At 36.9% G+C, this 23706-nt stretch overlaps 1 protein-coding gene across 1 annotated transcript in view; it reads right to left on the bottom strand.

The window, feature by feature from the left end:
* The window catches only part of MSH2 (mutS homolog 2), a 69058-nt gene that overhangs the window by 21069 nt on the left and 24283 nt on the right, over positions 1–23706 (bottom strand). Inside the window, exons 7-8 of the mRNA XM_063077677.1 lie at positions 21328–21527; positions 10024–10133 (exon numbers count right to left, since the gene is read on the bottom strand). Coding sequence (XP_062933747.1) covers positions 10024–10133; positions 21328–21527 — 310 coding nt within the window. The remainder of the gene's footprint in view (positions 1–10023; positions 10134–21327; positions 21528–23706) is intronic.

The following is a 23706-nucleotide window of genomic DNA, read 5'->3' as shown; positions in this document are numbered from 1 at the left end:
ATACTGCTTAACATCTACTAGAATGACTATTTAAAATAAAAAGCAAAACAAAAGAAAAATAAGTATTGGCAAAAATGTGGAGAAATCGGAACCCTCATATATTGCTGGTGGGAATGTTAAATGGCCCAGCAACTTTAGAAAATAGTTTAGTGATTCCTCAAAAAGTTAAAAATGGGCCATCCCCGTGGCTCACTTGGGAGAGTGCAGCACTGGTGGCGCCGAGGCCGTGGGTTCGGATCCTATACAGGGGTGGCCAGTGTGTTCATTGGCTGAGCATGGTGTAGACAACACCGTGCCGAGGGTAGCGATCCCCTTATAGGACAAAAAAAAAAAAAAAAAAAAAAAAAGTTAAAAATGAAACTATCATGACTCAGCAATTCCACTCCCAGGGTATATATAAAAGAATTGAAAACTGGTACTCAAACATAACACTTGTACACAACTGTTCATAGGGGCACTAGTCACAAGAGCCAAAAAGTAGAAACAACCCAATGTCCATCAGCAAGTGAATAAATTAACAAAATGTGGCCTATACATACAATGATTATTTAGCCTTGAAAAAGAATGAAATTCTGAAATATGCTATAATGTGCATGAACCTCTAAAACATTATGCTAAATGAAAGAAGTCAGTCATAAAAGATCACATGATATGATTCCACTTATATGAAATGTCCAGTATTAGCAAATCCATAGAGACAAACACTAGAATAGTGGTTACCAATGTCTGGGGAAATAGGGGAATGGGAAGTGACTGCTAATGGATATGGGGTTTTCTTTTGGTGGCAATGAAAATGTTTTAGAACTAGGTAGTGGTGGTGGTTTCACAACATTGTGAATATACTAAATGACAGTGAATGGTACACTCTAAAGCTGCTAAATTTATGTTATGTAAATTTCACTTCAATAAAAAAATGGTCATCACCAGGAAAAAAAAAAGGTAATAATGCTCACAGACAGACTCAATATTATAATGATGTCAATTCTCCCATAAATTAATCCTTAAATTAACTGCAATTCCAATCAAAATATTGACAAGATTATATTATTTATAAAGTTTAGGAGCCAATAGCTCACATTACAGTAATGAAATACATAAAAATTATAATAAACACCAATTACTGGATACCATGTATTTCTGTGGGGAGATGTATACAAACAGGACTTTGTAATGAGTACAAAAATGTTGATTATGTTATATTCATTGTACAATAAGTATTTTATAATTAAGTTTTTTAAAACTTAAGATATCCTCAATAAAGAGGAATGAAGATGGAGAAGTTAGTGGGAGAAAGATGTAGACAGGGAGAAAGAAGCCCAAGTGGGAAGGAAGCGGGCAGGCAGTGAAAGCAGGCAAAGATAAAACGGGGAAAGAACAAAGGAGTGAAGAAGAGAGAAGAAAAAAATGAATTCTTTCGGCATCCAGACAGAAAAAGAAAATCACGGGGCGGGGGGAGGAGGAGAGAAAGAGGAATAAATTAAAGTGGTAAAAGACATTTCATCATTGTCTAATGTCAAAAGATAATGCATCACCCACCAAGTTTAGGAAAGCTGTAACTATAATACAGAATCAAGATTTGCTCGAGAATAAGGCTAAAGGAGAGATACTCTTATCAAGCATGAGATAATTCAAAGACTACAAATACTGAAAGGGGATCAGAATGTAATATCCCCAAACACGCTGCTTCAGCATAAGGATTATTTTGAGATGAAGGCAATTGAAAAACAGCAGACATGGAAAAAGCTCTCTGCCCCCCGTCCCATTCTGTTTAAAAGCAGGGCATAAATTTCCCTTTGTAAAGGTAACATAAATTTCCATTTGTAAAAGCATTCCCTCTATCAGGAAGAGTGTAAGAGGAAGACTAGAGTCTTCATAACAAGCCTTACTAAACAACCATACATTTCTATCTACCATACATTTCTTAGTCACCTTCCCACAATTTATTACCCCAGGAGCCCAAATCCTCTTTCCTTTGTCTAGTTACTGCTCCGCAATTTACTGCCCTTTTTAAAAATGGTACATAAGCCCCCGAATCTAACCATTTTTCCTTTTTTTCCTGTGAGCCCCCATGTGTAAAATATTTAAATTTGTATGGCTTTTCTCCTGTTAATCTGCTTTTGTCAGTTTAATTATCAGGCCCCAGCCATACAACCTAACAGGGTAGAGAAAAAGTTTTTCCTCCCCAACAATATTCTGTCAACTTTTATTAAAAAAAAAAAAAAAAAAAAAAAACTGAAAAACAAATCCAAGCAAATAAAAATTGAATCAAAATTTTAAAAAACAGCTGATCTGATGGTAGTGGGTTATCAGAACTTATTAACATTAGTTTCAATGAAGTTGGTATACAACCCCCCCACTGCTAAATTAGACTGGCTTTATTAAAAAAAAAAAAAAAAAAAAAAAACCAGGAATGGAGAAGTGATGATAAAAGGACTGATGATGAGCAATGAATCTATTTACATGTAAAAATGAGCATTAAACAAGATTGGAAATTGGAATTAAGTAACCATTACATCTAAACAGACATATTAGGCATATTTTAAACCTGGATAATATAAAAATAATATAATCATTAAAACCATGAGTCAACTTTCATAGTAGGGAATACTGTCTAAAATTAAAACATATCACTCAGGGCCGAGCCCGTGGCGCACTCGGTAGAGTGCGGCGCTGGGAGCGCGGCGACGCTCCCGCCGCGGGTTCGGATCCTATATAGGAATGACCGGTGCACTCACTGGCTGAGTGCCGGTCACGAAAAAGACAATAAATAAATAAATAAATAAGAGTGCAGTTTAAGGAAAAAAAAAAAAAAAAAAAACATATCATTCAAAGAACTATACAATCTCTTCATATTTTTTTTAAAATTTAGTTTCTTCAACCTATATTTTAGATTATTTCCCCCCCCATAGTGAAAAATCATTCACTTGAAGTTCAATGATTCCTTCAGTAATTTTTTTCCATTATACTAAAGCAACATTAAATTGAATCCTTTAAAATTAGAAATAACATCTATACTGCGAGCTCCTTTCTCTGTCTATCCACCTGTCTGTAAGTAACTATGAAAGCTATCAGAATCAAAATGGAATCAATTGTGTCAAACCCTGCCAAAATGGAGCCAGGGAAGGCCATAAAGGGAGGGTTGTCACGCATATACACCTGATAACAAGAATTATCACAAAAGACTGCAAAACCCACAAACCTGCACAAAGGCCACCACAGCCTTGTACAAAAATACTTCTGAAAGGACGTCTGCCCAGTAAATGCCTGTCCAAACTTGTAGACTGACACCACCCTTGTTACTGATCCTTGCTGCCAAGGGTACTTGTTTCAAAACAACTTACATAATCCTCCACATTTTTCCTTTAAAAACCCTTGTCTTCCTTTGTGTCTCTGAATATGTCCATAATTTACTATGACATACTATTCCGTACTGCAATGCCCACTCCCAAATAAACTTATTATCTTTGGAGAATCTCTTTCTGTTGTTGAGGTTAACATAACCATAAAAAGTTCATAGGCTGTTTCTCAACAGGGCACTACTGGCATTTTGAGTGGAACAATACTTTGTTATAAGGGACTAACCCATGCATTCAACCACATAGTTGGTCTCCACCCAGTAAAAAGGCAGACACAGCCACACAATTTTCCAAGACCCATTTTTCCCCAAAAACCTTGACCCATTTCAAGACAATTTTTCCTCAAAAACCTCAATACTGCTCATAGATGAGAACAGACATAATGTTAACAGAGATTATTTCCGGTGGCAGATGTGGGGGATATTTTTAACTTTCCTTTACCTTTCTGCATTGCTTGAACATTTCATATATATGTATCTGTTTTAAAAAAGAATGACTATAAGCAAAAATGTCAACATGTTGAAAGGGTTAATTCTAGGTAGGGAGAATATACATACTCCCCCTTTTTTATATTTCTTTTTCATTTCTAAGAACAAAATAGTAAAGTATTTGTATATGCTATCTTTATAACTTATGTATACTCATACAATAATGATATAGTTGTATCAGGATCATGCAATTGTGGCTTTTTAAAAATTATTTCATTTTTTTCTGTGCCACTATTTTCCATAAGTATTTAAAGTTCTTACTTTTCCAATAATAAATGAAATAAAAATAAATATATGTGAAAACTAGTATTCAGAGATAAGATGGACCAAATGCAGAATAAAAAGGTTTAAGTTTAATACATCTCACTTAATCACACTATCTAAATAAAATTGGGTTTTTGTGTGTGAGAAATTATTCTTTTTTGAACCTTGCCTTGGGGTGGTTTTGATCTACATTTACTTCAGAAACAGAAAATCTTTCTATAAGATTTATGGAAAGCAGAAAGCAGCCACAAAAAAAAAACATAGAGCTAAGCCCAAGGGGAAAAAAACAACTAACCAAACCACTCACATAAATGACTGCTCCCTTCATTACACAAACTCCTAATAGCACAGCTGGAAAACAGTTGGTGAAGCTTTCAGAAATTATACATGAAACAGTTGATAACCCCTGGAGAGTTCCTCAAAGTGGTTCTGAATCATGTAATTTAAATGCCTAAATTCATTATGATGACAGTAAAGGGCTGAATTCACCTTATAACCTGAGACAAGTTTAAAGGTTTTAACTGAGAATAAAGAAGATACTATACTAGGTCAAATCCCTAGAGAATCTACAATAGGTTTTAAAACAGAAATCTGATTCATTTAAAAGACAGTATCATACTATAAAACACGAAAGCCTACAGTTACAGGATGGTATGCTAATAGACACTGATGGTGATCTACACAAGGGCTATTCCCTTCCTTCCCCCTTCCCTGTAGTGCTCATACTTTGTGTATCTCCTCCTGGAGGGAAGCTGACTCCATACCCAATCCTCGTTAACTTGGGCCTAATCATCCCATTTTATTTCCCTGGCCACAATCACTGTTTAAGTGGTCTCATCATGGCAAACTGCAGGACTCTTGCTTGGAGTGTTGTCCCAACTGCTACTAGTAGCCATCTTAGGGCCAAAAGGGGAGCCAGCCTTGGTTAAAACTAAAATCACAAAAGGTAGAAGAGATCAAGAAACTAGGTCCTCTGGATGGCATCACTGAGCTGCTAGATCAAGCAATAAAGTCTAACCTATCTCTAGACTTTTAATTACAAACTCAAGTATACTGAGTTTTGGGTTACCTGCAAAATAAAGAGCCCTGACTGACATACATTTAACCTCAAATAGTGTAAAAAAAAAAAAAAAAAGCCACAACTTACATCTTACTAGCAAAGTACTTAACCGTGATATAAAAATTATTTTGAGCTGAGGGCATATGAGAGTAGGCTTTTTTCTGAACCCCCTATCTGCCTAAAAGAAGAGCCTCTCAAAAGAACTCAATTGTCATAAATCCCCTGCCGGGAGTTTCTAGCAACCAGACAAGATTGACTCTTAACACCAGGAAAGAAATAACCAACATACCTAAACAGATGTTGTCAGGAAACTATCATATCTCTCATCTATGCTCTTAAGGGCCCATTTACCTTTCCTAAAAGTCATCTGTTTTTCTATAAGCTTCCTTCCTCGTCTTCCACTTCCCCTACTAAAATGGCACATAAGTCCCAAATTCTAACAGCCTTTTTGCTTGCTAATCTGTCTTTTGTCAATTTAATGTGGCCCCAACTATTCACCCTAGCGGTTAGAGGAAAAGTCTTTCCTCCCTGACACCATTAACTACTAAATGTTCTACATTCAGATTAAGAAATTGGGGTTTGTCACATCTAAAGTGGCAGCAATGAAATTAGGACAAATGACCTCATTCTTCTCAGACACTAACAGCACTCTAAGCTCATAACAGCACTCTAATCATCATTAAAGAATTAACACTGACAACCACTGGTTTACAATCAGGGTAAATTCTAGCTTAACAGATACATTTCAAGTATTTCAGACCAAAGTAAAAACCCTTAAACCACAATAGGTAAAGCGAGTATAATGGAGTTGGAGTAAGCACACCAGGTTGTTAACACTGTTTACCTGGAGAAAGGGAAGGAAAAATATCAAGGATGATCACTGAAGGGTATCAATATGCCACTCCAAAACATGTCACTTTGGCATACGGGATTATTTTGAGATGAAGGCAATTAAAAACAGCAGATGCAGGAGGAACTCTCTGCCCTCCCTGTTTCCACCTAAGAGCAGGGCATAGATTTCCCTTTGTGAAGGTGTCCCTCCACCCCTCTCTCTTACCAAGAAGAGAACTCTTAATCACTGGAGATGGCACTCCAGTGATTAAGCCTGCATAAACAAACCTTACTAAAATAACCTTTTTGTTCCATTAGTTTCCCCCATACATTCACCTTCCCACAATTTACCACCTCTAGAAGCCCCAAACCTCTTTTTCCTTTGTCACGTCACATCTCCACAATTTATCATTCTTTATTAAAATGGTATATGAGTTCTTAAGCCTAACTGCTTCTTAAGGTTTTCACTTCTTTTCTGTGAAGCTCTTGTGTTAGTGTGAAATAAACCTTTCTACTATTAATCTTTTTTTGGTCAGTTTAATTCACAGGCCTCAGCCTAAGAGGGTAGCGGGAAAAAATTCCCCCATCCCTACCTCTTTGCCTCTATACTTCTCAGTATCATTTCGTTTCACTTTCTCTAATACTGTGTTACATCTGAAAGTAGAAAAACCTCAAAGAAAAACATTATTTAAATTATTTATATCCTGCTATTTTAAAGATCTTTTTTTTAAATTTTGAAATAAGCCTTTCTATATCTTGAACTTTTGCTGAGACTGCTGAAGAATGATAACCCTTAAGGTTCCTAGAAGCCCTATTGTTTCAGAAGATCTACAAAACATGCCTTTAAGATCCTGAGAAAGTTTAAAGATCATTTTGAAAAACTACCCACAAGCACTTTACATAAAAGCTACAAACAGGAAGTCATTAAATCACTACTAGTTCATCATTTGTGAGGAAATGTTTTGGTTTATTTGTGGTGAAGCAGATATATATATCCCAGAGTTGTTTTTTTTTTTTTTTTAAATAAAAACATGACTGGTAAGGGGATCCTAACCCTTGACTTGGTGTTGTCAGCCCCACGCTCTCCCAAGTGAGCCAACCAGCCATCCCTATATAGGGATCCAAACCCATGGCCTTGGTGTTATCAGCACCACACTCTCTCAAGTGAGCCATGGGCCGGCCCTGAGAGTTGGTTTTATACAGTCAAAATACTGTACGACTTCTAAAAAAGGAAAATAAAAAGGCATAATGTAAATTAAAAGTGTCCATGATTTGATCATCCTGCTGCCCTTTGTAATTATTGCAGTAATGGGTAATATACCTGTGTGTAGATCTGCACATAAAACAGCTTTTATAGTCCCAGAAGTAGCAGAGGTAACGGGGCTTGGAAGCAGGGGTGGGGCAGGACCTATACACCTATTACACAGGAATGTGATAGCCCAGATAAAAAGACAGCTGCAGGGTATCTTTTTTTTTTTCTTTCCTTTTTTTGTGACCGGTAAGGGGATTGCAACCCTTGGCTTTGTGTCGCTCGCAACGCGCTCAGCCAGTGAGCGCACTGGCCATCCCTACATAGGATCCAAACCCGTTGCGCTTCCAGGGCCGCACTCTCCTGAGTGAGCCATGGGGTCGGCCCTGCAGGGTATCTTTAATAGAAGATCTGCATATAGATCTTAGAAGGGCTACAAATTTTAACAACCTCTTAAACATTCTCATTATACAAACAAATTTTGGGCAGATATTACCCAGGGATTGCCTAAGTGTATATCATTGCAGGAAAGCTACAAATTGGTGGGAAGAAATCACATACTCTTTCTCACTTTGAGGTCAATTACATTCCTGATTAAACAAGTAGTTCTCAAAGTGCAGTCCCCAGACAAGCAGCCTCAACAAACTAGGATATGTGTTAGGAATGCAAATTCTCCAGCCAGACCTAAAGAATCTGATTCTGGGATTGGGACCCAGCAATTTGTTTTAACAAGCCCTCTAGGAGATTCTGATACCTGCTTAAATTTGAGATCCATAATATTAAGGCAAGATTATAGCAATTTAGAAGAAGTATGGCCACAAATGGCAAAATCAATTGTAGCACTTCAGCAGAGCTTTGACTGGGCTCTGGGTCACATCAAAGGTATACAGCTGCAGTGACAACTTAAAGCTCAATACTTGCTATCCACCTCCTATTATAGTTTTTGTTAACCATCAGAAACACTTTTACATGCTTCCACTTAAAGGAAAGTTTACAAATAGCCAGCTCTGCCCAATCACAGGAAAGGCCACATCCTCAGCAAGGCAAGTGTAAAACACATTCAGTGTCCAGCTTTCCCAGAACAGTATTTCTGCCTCCCATTGATCTAAAAGTTGAGAACCTAAAATCATTCCACTAACAGCAACACTACAGAGGAAACAACAGCCAAAATCAAGTTTTCCCATATAAGGGGTGAATGATGCTCAGTTTTTTGGTTGCTTAATCTGGGAGAAAATGGAAGACTGCCCTATCACTGACATAAAATACACTAAAAAAGTGAAGCACAAACCCACAGGTATTAAGAATGCAAAGAATATAATAATTAGCAAACCAAACTGTTACCTTAATAAGAATAATGCAAGCACATATTCCTTGCACGATCATTTTAACAGGAAATTTAGTTCAGAAAAATTGCAAAATATTATTTTTAAAAAGTCAAGCAGCTTAAAAACACTACATTCAATAGCCCCATCATATTAAACTTGTTCATATAAACAAATTTGTAACAGATACAAAATGCAACTTTACCATTTCATAAATTTTGCTTTCAAATTCATTTTCATATAAGGCTATTTGCAACTATTTCAGAAACTATTCCCACTCTATATTTATATACAAATTACTGATCAAAATTGTTAAAGATTTCAGTTAAATTCAAATCTAAATGCTCTCAATTAACAACAACAAAAAAAAATGCAATTAAACAGTATTTAGAGTCATGGTTAACTTTTTAGTTATATTCAGCAACTACTTAGGAGATATACACATACAAGGGTACTTCAAAAAGTTCATGGAAAACAGGATTCTAAAATAATACAATAATCTATCAACAAATTGATTAAAAAAAAAAAGATATAGTCAGGCACAGAAAGAGAAATACCACATGTTCTCACTTATTGGTGGGAGCTAAAAATTAATATATAAATTCACACACACACACACACACACACACACACACACACACACACACACACACACACACACACACACACACACACACACACACACACACACACACACACACACACACACACACACACACACACACACACACACACACACACACACACAAAAAAAAAAAAAAAAACCGGGGGGCGGGGGGCGGAGAGAAGATATAACAACCACAATTACTTGAAGTTGATACAACAAGCAAACAGAAAGGACATTGTTGGGGGGGAGGGAGGAGGGAGGGAGGTTTTGGTAAAGGGCAACAATAATCAACCACAATGTATATCGACAAAATAAAAGTTAAAAAAAATAAATAATAATAATAATAAACAAATAAATTAAAAAAAAAAAAAAAGATAATACAAATATTTCCATGAACTTTTTGAAGAGCCCTTGTACACATAACCTTCTTGCCCAAAGAACTTCTCTACATGGAAAATAAACAAAAGAGAAGTTTTCCCTGTGCCCTACAATTATCTCCTCCCTCCCCTCCCTTTTCTAGTGACTACAATTTTCCATTTCTCTTGGAATTGAATAAAACAAAATTCAGTTGCATATGTGAAACCATTTACTTATGAGCTTTTCTTTAATCAGGCCAGTTATGTCCAGTATTCATTTCCTGTTAATCTTTCTTTATTTTCATCCACTGAGACAATTGTTATTTAAAAAATCCTTTTCCCATGTCACTTAACCTTACATCTACTGTCTCCAAAACTGCCACATAACAGTGCCAAAACTAGATACTAAAGAGAAATCTGAAGACTTTTCTAATGTGCTTTTGCTTTTCAAAAATATTCTGCTGTTTCAGTTAAAAAGTATATTACATACCTGATCCATATCTAAAGTGGTTTCTATCATTTCCTGAAACTTGGAGAAATCAGAACGAAGATCAATAAGAGGAGTCACAAAAACTGCCAACAATAATGACTGGTGTTTTCCTAAAAGAAAGCAAAAAGAAAAATAAATAAAAAGGTCTCATTTTAAAAAATACAAGACTATAGATCATATAAATTTGACTAAGGTAACAATCATCATTTGATCCAAAATGCACAAATAGTGCAGCAGGTCTCCAAAGTTACTATTTACTCAGGTGTTTTAACTCAGATGTATTTAGTACCCAATTTATTTTATAGATAGGGAGGTGGTCCAACACTCAAAGCTTCCCACTAATAAAACACTGCTTCCCTTGCTTGTCTGTACTCTCCTTCAAATGAGTACCAGAGATGCAGAAATGTGACATTAATTTCAAAGAAATGAATTTAATTTCTCGTAGATTCAATAAGCCAAAGTCAAAGCCATTAAAATAAGACCTCTAATTTATATTCCTAATTTCCATTAATAACATAATGTTCCAATTAGAAGAGGTTAAATCAAGCCAAGTATGTACACACTGGAACTTTGCTTAATGCTGTTTAAGAGGTACATGCTGGGGAATTATGTGAGGAGGAAGTGAAGCAACAGAATACATAGTGTGAAAAACAAGAGTAGAAACCAGGATGCCAATCCCAGCTCTGCTACCTACAGGTTTTGTCATCTGGAGCATGTTACTCAGCCTTCCTTGTCTGTAGAATGGAATAAGAACAATAGCTACCCAGAAGATGAATAAATGAGATAATTATATACAACACTTAGTACAGTGCTTGACACTTAATGGAAGCTCAACAATAGTTACTATGTATTACTACTGGCACATCATAGGATTTATTTTCTGATCTCCAATAAATTCCCTTAGCAGAATTCTACAAGTGATCTCTATCTAGCACACTGCATTTTGCTCCAAAGCAATAGTTCCTAAACTTTTCCAGAAATTAGCTCTTGATCGAGAAAATGATAAAAAGCTACTATGAAGTCAGCAAAATTGTTTTAAGAAGTCACGTTTAATTATTAATCACAAGAGCATCTACTCACTTAGAAAACAGTACACATGTGTGGAACATTATTTAGACAGACTATAAACAACACTTTGCCCACATAATGTCTGTTGTGCTACAATGCCTGGTTCTTTATTCCAAATTAGCTCACATGCTATTGGTAAACAGGGAGCCAAACTCAGAGGTGATGTTAGCTCATGAATAATTTTTTTCCCCAGGCCTCTAATGTTCTGAAGTGATCAAGGACAAGCTCTCATACTATTAAAGAGTAAGCCTTCACAATGAAGACCTCAAGAGTAATTGGCTTAATGGCCACTGTACTTTCTACTACCTTAAGACATGTGGGAAAGCTGAGTATAGATGAAGGGTGCAAAAACATTTGCCAGTGTTAAGAAAAACTGACTGAATTCTATACCCTTATTCAGATTTTCAATTTTGATGAAACTGACCTTTACTTAGAAGCAAATGCCCTCGGGACTTACATCTCAAAGGAGGAGACAAGGGTCCCAGACCCTAAGGCTGCAGAGTTGCCTGATGCTAGTGCTGGGTACAAATGCAATGGGGGCCACTGTTTTTATTAAGTTTGTTAATGCTTTTGTCGGTAATGGCTTAAAAATTTTCATATATTTTGAGGTCTGCCTCAATCCTTTTGTTTTCCATAAGCTGTTATTTTCTAGCACATGACTTTGAAAACAGAAATACCTGTACAAACTTCAGAACCTGTCACTCTCAACATGTCCTCTTGCCCCTCAAATACATTGGCCCATTTTGCCATAGCTTTTCTGAGACTATAAATCCCCTTCCAAGTTCACCTGCTCCCTATCCTGCAATCTTTCACCAGCATCTTGAATTCTTTCCCTTACTCGTAACTGGTACTGAACCCCATTTGCCAATTTCCAACTGGATTTTCAAAAACTACATTCTCCACTAGTTACCACAGCCTAGAAAGCCCTATACAAACTATCCTGGGATCTTAAACCAAGGACCACAGACCACATCAATCAGCGTAGTGCATAAACAGAGAAGTAAATTTCATCTTTATTTCCTCTAACCTCTAACCAAAATTTAGCATTTCCGGACATTATTAATGTAGGCAATAAACCCAAGAAGTACCTGTGTCTTTGTGTTCTTTTTGGCAGCTGGCCAGTATGGGGATCCGAATCCTGGACATCAGTGTTACGACACAGCACTGTAACCAACTGAGCTAATTGGCCAGCCCCCTGTGTCTTTGTTACCAATCAAAATACCATCTATATTTTCATGTCATTTATAGTTTTTAGAGATATCTTGAAGTACTGTTTAAACTCATTATTACTTCAAAATTAAAGGAATTAGCAGAACTTATTTTTTTTAATGCATCAATAAAAAAGGACATTATTTCTATATCAGGAATTTGTTTCATATTTTGATAAGAGTATTTCAATAAAATTAGTTTCCTTTGTAACTCTATATGTTAACACTATTCTGAGAAGGAGTTTATAGGCTTCATTAGAATCCAAAGGGTACAGAGAGCAAAAAAGGTTAAAAATCTGATAGGTCTCCCCTCTCTGGCCTCAACTCCTACCAATCTGACCCTAATTCTCTACCTCTATGCTTTGCCACTCTAGTTTTCCTTCACTCCTTCACCAAGTTAAGCCCATGCCAGCCTCATGTACTAGCACTGGCTAAACCCACTAGGCACCTTCCATCCCCCAACTTAACAACTGGCTCCTTCTCACTGTTCAAATCTCACCTTAGACAGCTATTCCTTAGAGGCCTTCCTCAGCCACCAGATCTAGTATCTCCCTGTGCCCCTGCCAAGTCACTCTATCACACCAATGCATTGTTTTCTTTATTGTACTTATTACTATTTAAAATTCTTGCTCATTTATTTCCTTATTGTCTGTCTCCCTCTATCCTTCCACTACTACAGAACTTCCACAGGATAGGAACCTTATCTGTCATATCTACCATTTATCTTCTAGAACAATGTTTGGCACAAAGCAGGCAATCAATAACTTTGTTGAGGAATGACTTTATGAAGGAAGGGAGCAAGGGACTAATGAAACAATCAATCACTAGTTATTAGCTTTGATACATTCAACACTTATCTAGTAAAGATTTCAAAGATGATGCAGGGAAATAACTTACTTTCTTAAACACTGCAAAATGTGAAATGTCCAAGTAATCAAGTCAATAAATAATTTTCGTTAAGAACTCCAGACTCATTGTCAGCAAGATTCATTTACAACTCCTTGAAGATTTCATTTTCAAGAATGCAGCTGTGTGCCTCATAAACAGCTACAATGTTTACATCAATAAGCATAAGTATTAACATTTCTATTAACAACCGAAAGCATAATTTAATCATTATTAAAAGTTTCATCATCTCTTACTGTGATAAAAACTATAACAAATTCAGGATAAATTGAAAGCCCATAAGCCTAACAAAAGTAAGTAGTTCACTAAGACATACTACTGGAACACTGCCCAGGCCAGCTTCTAAATCTAAACTGCTGTATCAACTATAATGGTGGGACAAGCTAATGTAATGACACATTTATATTTATGTTTGAGAAAGACAGTTGGCTAGAGCAAAGAGAATGGATTGAAGGGAGCCAAGACAAGGAGAAGCAAGAGCATTAAAAAGCTGACAGCTTTAATGAGAAATGATTCTAGCCTACACCAGGGTGCTTGCAGTGGGGAAGGTTTCAGAGGTGAAGAATATCATATTCATGACGTGTGATCAACAGGACTTGGTGACTGAGTGAATGCAACAGGGGGAAGGAAAGGAGTCAAGGCTGATGTCTGAGGCTTAGGCAACTAGGTAGATGATGGGCCCATTTACTAAGATATAGAACAGTAAAAGAATTTAAAGAGATGAATTCACAATGGACATTAAAACAGAATCACATGGGAAATACTTGGCCAGAATTCCCATACAGTGATAATCAGATGGACTAACTAGCAGCAGTCCACTTTAGTCAGACCATGAGTTCTCCAGCTCATCAGAGTATTAACCCACCATCTTGCTTCATTTATCTGTAATCTGCTAGCCCATTTATGTATCTGTGCATGCAGTCCCTGCTATCCACTGGCAGTCACCAACTATGCCAGGGGCCCAGACTTCCCATCTCAGAGAAGTCTTTCCTAGACCTGTAATCTGACAAAGTTGAAGTTGCTAGGTAAACTGGCTATATCTGCACTTTAATTATTGGTAAACATTTTCTCTCTCAAATCATTTAAAACATTTTATTTAAAGTAACTAAAAAGTAATTGAAAATGGTTGGCAACTAAGACTTTCTAATCAAATTAAATGAACAAGTAACACTAGAATCAAAATTAACTACAGAAAGGTTCTGGATAGCCAACAAGAGGCATCTCCATACACATGCCCTTCCGACACTAACCTCAGCTCCAAAGCCCAATACTAGTCATAAGCTGAATCACCAGATTTTCAAATGGTCTACACGGACTGGGAAAATAAACCTTAAGTCTTAATTAATTATAAAGCTAGTATTAACATTTCTACACTATTAAAAATTTTGGTAAACAGTAGTAAAAGAACATGAGTTTCAATTAACAAAGATTTAAACAATGTATTTTATCCCCACATTCCCTTGACTAATTTTACATAAATTCTTTGTATCACTAACTCCAATCTAGAAGTTTTAAGTATAATTAAACTTTATCTGGTCCTTTTAATATACTTATGAAATGAATTTTAAAACACAGGTAAGATACCACGAATGGAAGTTTACAGTATTTACACCAATATGGGGCTGGATCGTACAAATTACCAAATTAGTGAAGAAGACAACAATCAAGGTGTAGGTTAATCATGGTAAAACACCAAAATAATTCAATCACTATGAATAATGACCTTCACCACAAGGCTGTCTGTCCCTTTGCTGTCAGCCATTCAGTAGTACTGGTCTCTTTATCCTTTCTCATTTCCCTTGCCCTCTTCCTTTACTTATCTTCTCTTTTCGGATCCTCTGCTGATGCCATCCCTTTTATTAAGCAGCGGCACTTGTCACAGTTCCCCCATTTGCAAGTAATGCTTTCTCTGACATCACCCCTTGTTTTTGTTTAGTGCTACTGTCATTCTAACAAAACAGCATTTTTCTTTCCTACCCTTTTTCTTCTGAGTTACTGAATATTTGAGTATCTTTTTTCAGTCACTGTTAGTCCCAAATTCATAAGATTGTTTTTCCTTCCTTTCTCACACGTCACATCCTGGAGCAATTTTTTCATTTTATCTTTTGATGAGCATAATTTAAGTACCTTCTTTCCTCTCCTCCCATTACTACTTATATCATCACCTTCACTATCTTCAATCTTCACCTTCAATGATAAAAGCTTTCATGTTCCAATTATATTCTCGGGCCAATAGTCATAGCTATCCCTGTATCCCCATCCCTCCAATCAAGTAACCCTACACCCAGATCCCACCCAGATCCCACTCAGCATTTCCAAAAAAGTGTACTAACCACCATAAAAAAAGCAAACAATGTTAATGAGGATGCAGAGAAATTTTCTTGTAAACCTTGTAACTTGGAACTCTTAATTAGTACAACTTTCCTGGAAAAGTAATTTGTCAATATATATTTGCCTTTAAAATGCAGCCCATAGAAGGTGAGAGTCTAGAAGGATTAAAAAAAATTAACACTGGTTATTCTTCTAGAGTTAAACTGGGAGTTGACATTTTTACATTATTTTTCTAATTAAAAGAGAAAATGAATAGCCGGGCCTAGAAATTCTAGTTTTAGTAATTTACTAACAACAACAACAAAAATTCCAAACACCAGAGAGGTAGACACACCTTTAAATTTTCTGCATAATAATTTCCTAGAATGCCAAAATAGCAATAAATGTTAGTAAAATATAAATTAAAATAAATAATTTTTAATATTTAAAATAATGTCAAATGATAGAGGCTAAATTATGGCAACTGGTGATTAGTACTACACACATTTTTATCCTACCAATATATACTATTAGACTTTAACATACAGCCAGTTCTACTACAATGCAATATATATATTCCTAAAATATCACAGCACTAAGTAAAATTGTGCAACAAAAAATCACAGGGATTTTGGGAAAAATGGGGTTAAGGCACAACACTCAGAAACTTCATCAGTGGGCCAGTCCATGGCTCACTCGGAGAGTGTGGTGCTGATAACACCAAGGCCACGGGTTCAGATCCCACATAGGGATGGCTGGTTAGCTCACTGGTGAGTGTGGTGCTGACAACACCAAGTCAAGGGTTAAGATCCCCTTACCGGTCATCTTAAAAAAAAAAAAAGAAACTTCATCAGTGATACATTTTTTAAAAAATAGATAGAAACCTAATAAGAGCAGCAGCACAGTTTTACACGTTAAGAGGTTAAGAAATATATAACTACTACAATAAATAATGCACCTTGCAAGAGAACTGAGGTTTCCTTGTGGCAGTGGACTTCTGAAGGGCTACAACTTATGCATGGTGAAATGGTGAAAGGAGGGTTTTCTGAAATGTGTGGCAAAGTTGTAACACCAGATGTGAATGGGTGTAGTTCAAAACACACAGTTAGTAGATATTTGCGGTGTGTGTGTATGTGCCTATGTGGTTTTGTACATTCCTATACTGTTCAGTTCAGCTTGATGTAATTTTCTGCATTCACCTAACATTTCCTAAGACAAGATTGTGCATAAGCAAACCCAAAATTCACATTATGCCCAAATTATTCCCAAATGTTATCAACCACACTGGAACAAATCAAAGTTTCCAAAATAAGTGCTATAGCAGAATTGTCTGTATATAACTTTGTTTAAAGACTGAAACAACATATATTGAAACATTGAAAATGACTTCCTCTGGATAGTATAATTATCTACAGAGAATTTATGTTGCTTTCATAACCTGATAAAGATAAAATTTAAAGAAAATATTTCTTTCTTTTTCTTACTTTTTTTTTTTTTTTTTTTTTGCAGCTGGCCATTATAGGATCAAAACCTGGACCTTGGTGTCATCAGCAACATGCTCTAAGCAACTGAGCTAACCAACCAGCCCTTCTTTTTTGTGTGTGTGTGTGGCTGGTTGGTACAGGTGAAAAAATATTTCCAAAACACAAAATCCAACCAATTCTTAATACGTAGCCTTCATAGGCCAAAGTTTAAAAAGTGCTAAATAAGTAAAAAAGTTTTCTTTTATTGCCTATCTTTCCAAAATGCCAATTAAATTACTTGTGTGTTCTTATCTTCCATTTAGAAGGAAACCCAGTAACCAAGTAAAAAATGTGATTTTTATTTAATATACTAACTATGTTATTTAGGGTTAAAAAGCAATGAAGATTAAGCGCAAGACGCTTGGAAACTAGAGAAAGAAATCTCTTAACTCTGTGTGAGAAGAACGGAGAAGGCATGATAGGAAAACATGCACAAAAGCATAAAAGGACATGACATGTCTGGAGACTGGTAGCACTGTACTGAGGCAGTGGGTGCAGGTGAGGGAATACACGGTTGGCTGAATAGGAAAGCAGTGGCCAGGCCACGTGAAGAAATGGGGCTTCTTCCTGTAGACATGGGAGGCCCTTAACGTGCTCTGAACTGAAGGGGAAGAAACAACATGATCAGATGTGCTAACAAAGACTGCTATGTGAGGGATACATAGACCAGTGGAGGGAAAATAGCAAATGTGAGTTAATTAAGGAGTATATTAAACAGAAACATATGATTAATTAGAAATGAGGAGAAGGAAGGGTTACATGCCTCAGTATGATAGCTGTTACAATAAAACTCATCAATAAAATAATTTGGAAACCTAGCGGAGGTGTTTTAAGCACTATCAGAAATCTGCCCTACATATAGAATATTATTTTAGGTTTTGCCTCAGCTTTTTAAATTTTAAGAGATATGACAGAGGTCTGGCCAGTTAGCTCAGTTGGTTATAGCACAGCCCTGTAACACCAAGGTCATAGGTTCGGATCCCCACACCGGCCAGCCACCCAAAAAAAAGAAAATAAATATGAGAAATATGGGAGGCCACGTGTATCTTTTCAAATAGCTATTTCTTACAGAAGGAAAGAAGATTTAAAAGGAGAGCTTTTATTGCTCGATGTAAATCTACTTTCTACACTGTTGCTGCCCCCTAGTGTATCTGTGTCACTTTTTTCAGGGATAACATCAAGCCCTAGAGTTAATCAAAAACCAAAAACATGACAAGATGGCACGAAAACATGCTCAATTTCTAACATAGTAATATATTGAAAAAACTTTTAAGGGCCCGCCTGAGGCTCACTTGGGAGTGTGGTTCTGATAACACCAAAGCCACGGGTTCGGATCCCTGTATAGGGATGGCCAGTTAGCTCACTTGGGAGAGCATGGTGCTGACAACACCAAATCACGGGTTAAGATCCCCTTACCAGTCCCCTTACCTTTTAAAACAAACAAACAAACAAAACAAACAACAACAAAAAAACTTTTAAATCACGGGTTTGCTTTTAAAGACAGTGAATTTGGATTATTTTCTTCATAAATTAGTCCTATATTTGGTTTTCCCAGTGAAATCAATTTGCTAAAGAGCTGTGCTAAGATCTGCAAAACCCCATTCTGTTGTTTATTTAAGAAACTCCCACAGGTCAGTTAGATTCCCAATGACCTAAGTATACCCAGAGCCTCAAACGTTCTGTGTAACAGACAGAAAAGAACAAAGCTCTTAGTGCCACAATATCTAAACAGTCTCCCCTCTGTGTGGGGGATCTGATAGGGTAGGGTGGGAGGCTGTTCAAGATCTAAGTGAGGAACAGCCAGAGTTTGGATGCAAGGTGAGGCCCAGGTACCCCACATTCCGTGTAGGGCAGGTCGGGAATCTGACCTTCAGCAGGACAGTGGCCTTGGTGCCCCATCCCTGCGCTGCACAACATCTATTGCTAAATTATTGCCCAGGAGGGACAGGACTGGGACTGGCTTCCCAGATATTTATTGCTGTACACAGTATATGTTTGTGACATGTAAGGTTTTATTTTGTATATGATCAATAAATACCTTTAAACTAAAAATGAAATAAAATACTTGGTGGTAAAGAACCAATAGAGCGATTAAAGGGAAGTAGGAGTTAAGGAGTAAAGGGGTAGGGGTGGGGACAGGAAATTAAGGGATTTCCTAATTCAAAGCCAGTACTTTCTCAGGAAAATAAAAGCACATTTATTCACTATGTGAGGGAAGAGATAAATGAGGAAAGAAAATGATCAAAATAGGTGATGTAAGTGATGAGACTGAATTGTTTAGAGAGCCTATCTCCATAATTATACCCTGATTCTATCCTTAGTACTGGTCAATACCTTGTGTTTACAGTTGGTCTTGCTGGAAACAGAAAAGCATAGCAGTGGAAGATATTTATTTATAGGATGGGGAAATTGAGGCACAAGGAAGGTAAATGGCTGCTTAAGCCACACTTAAGAAGTGTGGAAACAGGTAAGTTTAAAGACACATTTTCTAATTCTGCTTTGGCAGAACTAAATGCAAAAGCTCTAAGTCTTACCAGTCTTTTTTTTTTTTTTTTTTTTTTTTAAAAAGATGACCGGTAAGGGGATCTTAACCCTTGACTTGGTGTTGTCAGCACCATGCTCACTCAGTGAGCTAACTGGCCATCCCTATATGGGATCCGAACCCGGGGCCTTGGTGTTATCAGCACCGCACTCTCCCGAGTGAGCCACGGACCGGCCCAGTCTTACCAGTCTAGTGAAGAACTTGACTAGAATATTTTTTATAAACAGGTACTTTGAAAAGATAAGCACTTAGCTACCTTTTACGCTAGATAAATAAGGAAAAAGGTTACCATAAAATTTAAATTAAATCTAATACTTATTTTATATCCTATCATCATAAAGTTGAGTTTCTTTAAGTCTGTCTGCAAGAAAACAAAGCTTTCCCATAATATTGAAAGGTATACTTTAATAGTTTTGAGAAATATTTTTAAGTAAAACTTAAAATGATTTATGTATTAGATATAACACTGTAATTACTAAAAGTTTTGTAGAAACTTACGTTCACTTAAAAACTATGCTTGTCAGAGCAAGTTGATTTTATTCACCAATACTGTATTAATCAACTACATGTGACTTTGTTCTCTATTCTGGTAACTTCACTTTGACTTCAACTGTTAGAGAGCACCAAGACCCTCTGTCTTAACTTTCTCTCACAGGTGTACTGTGAGGGGTAATTCCAGCAGGTCTAATCTAAGCCTGTGCTTTTTTGTTATAGCCCCTGCATGGTAGTGAACCCTGTTCAAGGCATGAGACATACTGATTTAATAGTGCTGTTTTGTAATCATGAGTCTGAGGACAGTCAGAGTGGCTTGTCGACACTGTTTCTTGTGAATGATGATTTGCACCTGGTCTCAGTGAGGCCCTCCTCAGAGGGCCCCGCTGTAGAGGCCAGTTACTGAATAGGAATATGCCCATTTGACCAGGAAAATACTGAAAAACCTAGCCAAGACTCCATCTTGGGCTCTCTGGAGAGAGAAAGAACGTGTTCTGTGCACACATCTTGATCTGAGAAAGAAAGTGCAGCCCGCCACGAACTTTACAAAAGCAAGGACAACTGAAACCTGCACATAGACAACTTGCTATGCCTTGCCTTCGGCTGTGATGCATATTCTTACTTTAATGCTGCTGCTGAATTGCATTCTTTTCCTGTAATAAACTGTAGATAAGTAAACATTGTTATTCTGGGTCCTATAAGTATTCTTTAGAAGCAAACTGGGGCCAACCCCGTGGCGCACGTGGGAGAGTGCGGCGCTGGGAGCGCAGCGACGCTCCCGCCGCGGGTTCGGATCCTATATAGGAATGGCCGGTGCGCTCACTGGCTGAGTACCGGTCACAGAAAAGACAAAAAAAAAAAAAAAAAGAAGCAAACTGTTTACCACTGTTAGTGCCATAGGCCTTAATAATAAACCCAGTAACTCTAACATTCATTTCTAACAAGCAAAACTTCTAAGTTGTCTCATGACTTCTGGCTTCTGACATGAAGCTATAGGTTAACACAATCCTGTTATTAGAAGGGCTGGCAGTTAGCTCAGCTGGTTAGAATGCAGCCTTATAACACCAAGGTTACTGGTTCAGATCCTGGTATTGGGCAGCCACAAAAAAAAAAAAAAAAAAAAAAAAAAAATCTGTTATTGGAAAAACTGAATGTGCCATAAGAGTGCATCACTGCACTAACTTTTTAAGGACAGCATATTTGCCTAGTATATTTCAAGAGTGAAAGAAAACAAAAAGCAAAATCATTTTGTTACCTTCATATTTTTCCAGAGCCTGTATAACATTAGGGAGTTGATTTATACCCTGATAGAGTTTGTAACAATCTTGTAAGTTTGCTGCTTGTCTTTGAAATTTCTTCGCAAGTCGGTTAAGATCTGGGAATCGACGAAGTAAATCTTCCTGTAAATTCTGCCTCAATTCTGCATCTTCTACAAAAGCTTCCACTAAATTTAATCTGAAATAAATTACACTACAATTAATCTTAAATATTTTAGTATAAAATTAAAATTTGTCCACTAAGCACATAAGTCTCAACTAAATGAGCTCAAAATTCCGTGTAAGAAACTTGAATCTATTCTAAAATCTTACCTTTTTTAAAGGATAGGGAGCTCCATAAGATTGTGAGGCAAGCATTTCCTGATTAGCTAACAGTCAAATTAATGTTTAGTTAAGTAGTGTCATAAGATACTGAAGTATACCCAATTTTGTTTGATTTTCATCAAATTGGCATTTCTTAAATAGAAGAAAGAATTTCATTACTGGGACATTGTTGTTACTGACACACTATTGCACATGTAAATAGTGATGTTTAATGAAACAGAATTATAGTTCAAGAATGTTGCCAAACCCAATACTTATTCTATCAGAGTCTTATAAATTTTCAGAATGCTTTCTAAAATTACCTCTTGACAACACAAAGCCAAAATTTTTTTAGTTAAAAAACTGAAATAATTTTATTGCTTCCCAAACTCAATAAATAAATCTCAGCTTGTTTCAAGAACTATAGAACATGTAGCCCATATTCTTTTGCAATTTATTGGAAATCAGACTTTCTATTTTTTCCACTGTAACCCACAGCAAGAAATGTTTTCACAACATGACCCAGCAGATGCATGCAAAGGTTTTTTGCTTTCACAAAACAATATCTTAGTATATGTCATGTACTCTGTTATTTTCTATTGCATTTAACTTTTCAAAAATGTTATTTATCACCTACTGCACTAATTTCACAACCCACTACTGGGTCACAACTTGCAGTCTGAAAAACATTACTGTAGATGTTACTGAAGTAAGAGCTGAAAGGTAAACTGTAACAACTAAAGGTAGGGAAAATGTTCCTACACATTATCTCTAGCTATGGCTTAAGAGACGCTTATAAGCAACATCTTCTTTTGCTTCAAAATGAGAAGTCTCAACGGTAGAACCCCCTACCACAAACCTAGAATGACAGCACAGCTGCCCTCCTGCCTACCACATGTTTGAAGAACTTGTATACGTAAAAGCCTAACAAGAAAGGAAGGAATCGAACCCTCCAAGGATGGTTTCAAGCCAACCCTATAGCCTCTATAACTTTCTCAACAAGCAAGATATTAGTAAAAATATTACATAACTTTGTCAAAGTTAATTTATAGGTTCAAACCCTTTATATCTTTATGGCATACCCACTGCAGCTAGGCCTTCAAGATGCCACCTCCCCTATCACAGAAGAACTGCTACACTTCCACAACCACACCCTAATAATCGTATTCCTAATCAGCTCCTTAGTCCTCTACATCATCTCCTTAATATTAACTACAAAACTCATTCACACAAACACCATATATGCTCAAGAAGGAGAAACCGTATGAACAATCCTACCCGCTATTATCCTAATTTTAATTGCCCTCTCATCATTATGAATCCTACATATAACAGATGAAATTAACAACCCCCTCCTAACAGTCAAAGCCATGGGCCACCAATGACACTGAAGCTACAAGTACACAGACTACGAAGACCTAAACTTCAACTCATATATGGCTCCCACCCCTGACCGAAAACCAGGGGAACTCTGGCTCCTAGAAGTCGACAACCGAGTGGTACTCCCAATAGAAATCTCAATCCGCATGCTAATCTCATCTGAAGATGTACTACACTCATGAGCCGTACCCTCACTGGGCCTAAAAACAGACGCAATCCCAGGGCGCCTAAATCAAGCAACCCTAACAACCACATGACCAGGCCTATACTACGGACAGTGCTCAGAAAGCTGTGGCTCAAACCACAGCTTCATGCCTATCATACTTGAACTAGTTCCACTCAAACACTTCAAGGACTGATCATCCTCAATGCTATAACCACATTGTAAAGCTAAACAGCACTGACCTTTTAAGTTAAAGAATGGAAACATCGGCCTTCCCACAATGAAATGCCACAACTAGAGACTTCAACATGACTCACTACTATTACCTCCATAACCCTAACACTCTTCGTTGTACTTCAACTAAAATTCTCAAAATTTACCTACCCCTCCTACCCTGCAGAAAAAACCATTAAAACATTAAACCACATAAACCCCTGAGGAAAAAAATGAACAAAAATCTATTTGCCTTTCATTACCCCTACACTAATAGGAATGCCCATCGTAATCCTCA

This window comes from Cynocephalus volans, chromosome 14 (assembly GCF_027409185.1).
Source record: "Cynocephalus volans isolate mCynVol1 chromosome 14, mCynVol1.pri, whole genome shotgun sequence".
Classification (NCBI taxonomy): domain Eukaryota; kingdom Metazoa; phylum Chordata; class Mammalia; order Dermoptera; family Cynocephalidae; genus Cynocephalus; species Cynocephalus volans.
This window is presented reverse-complemented; position numbering and strand designations above follow the sequence as displayed.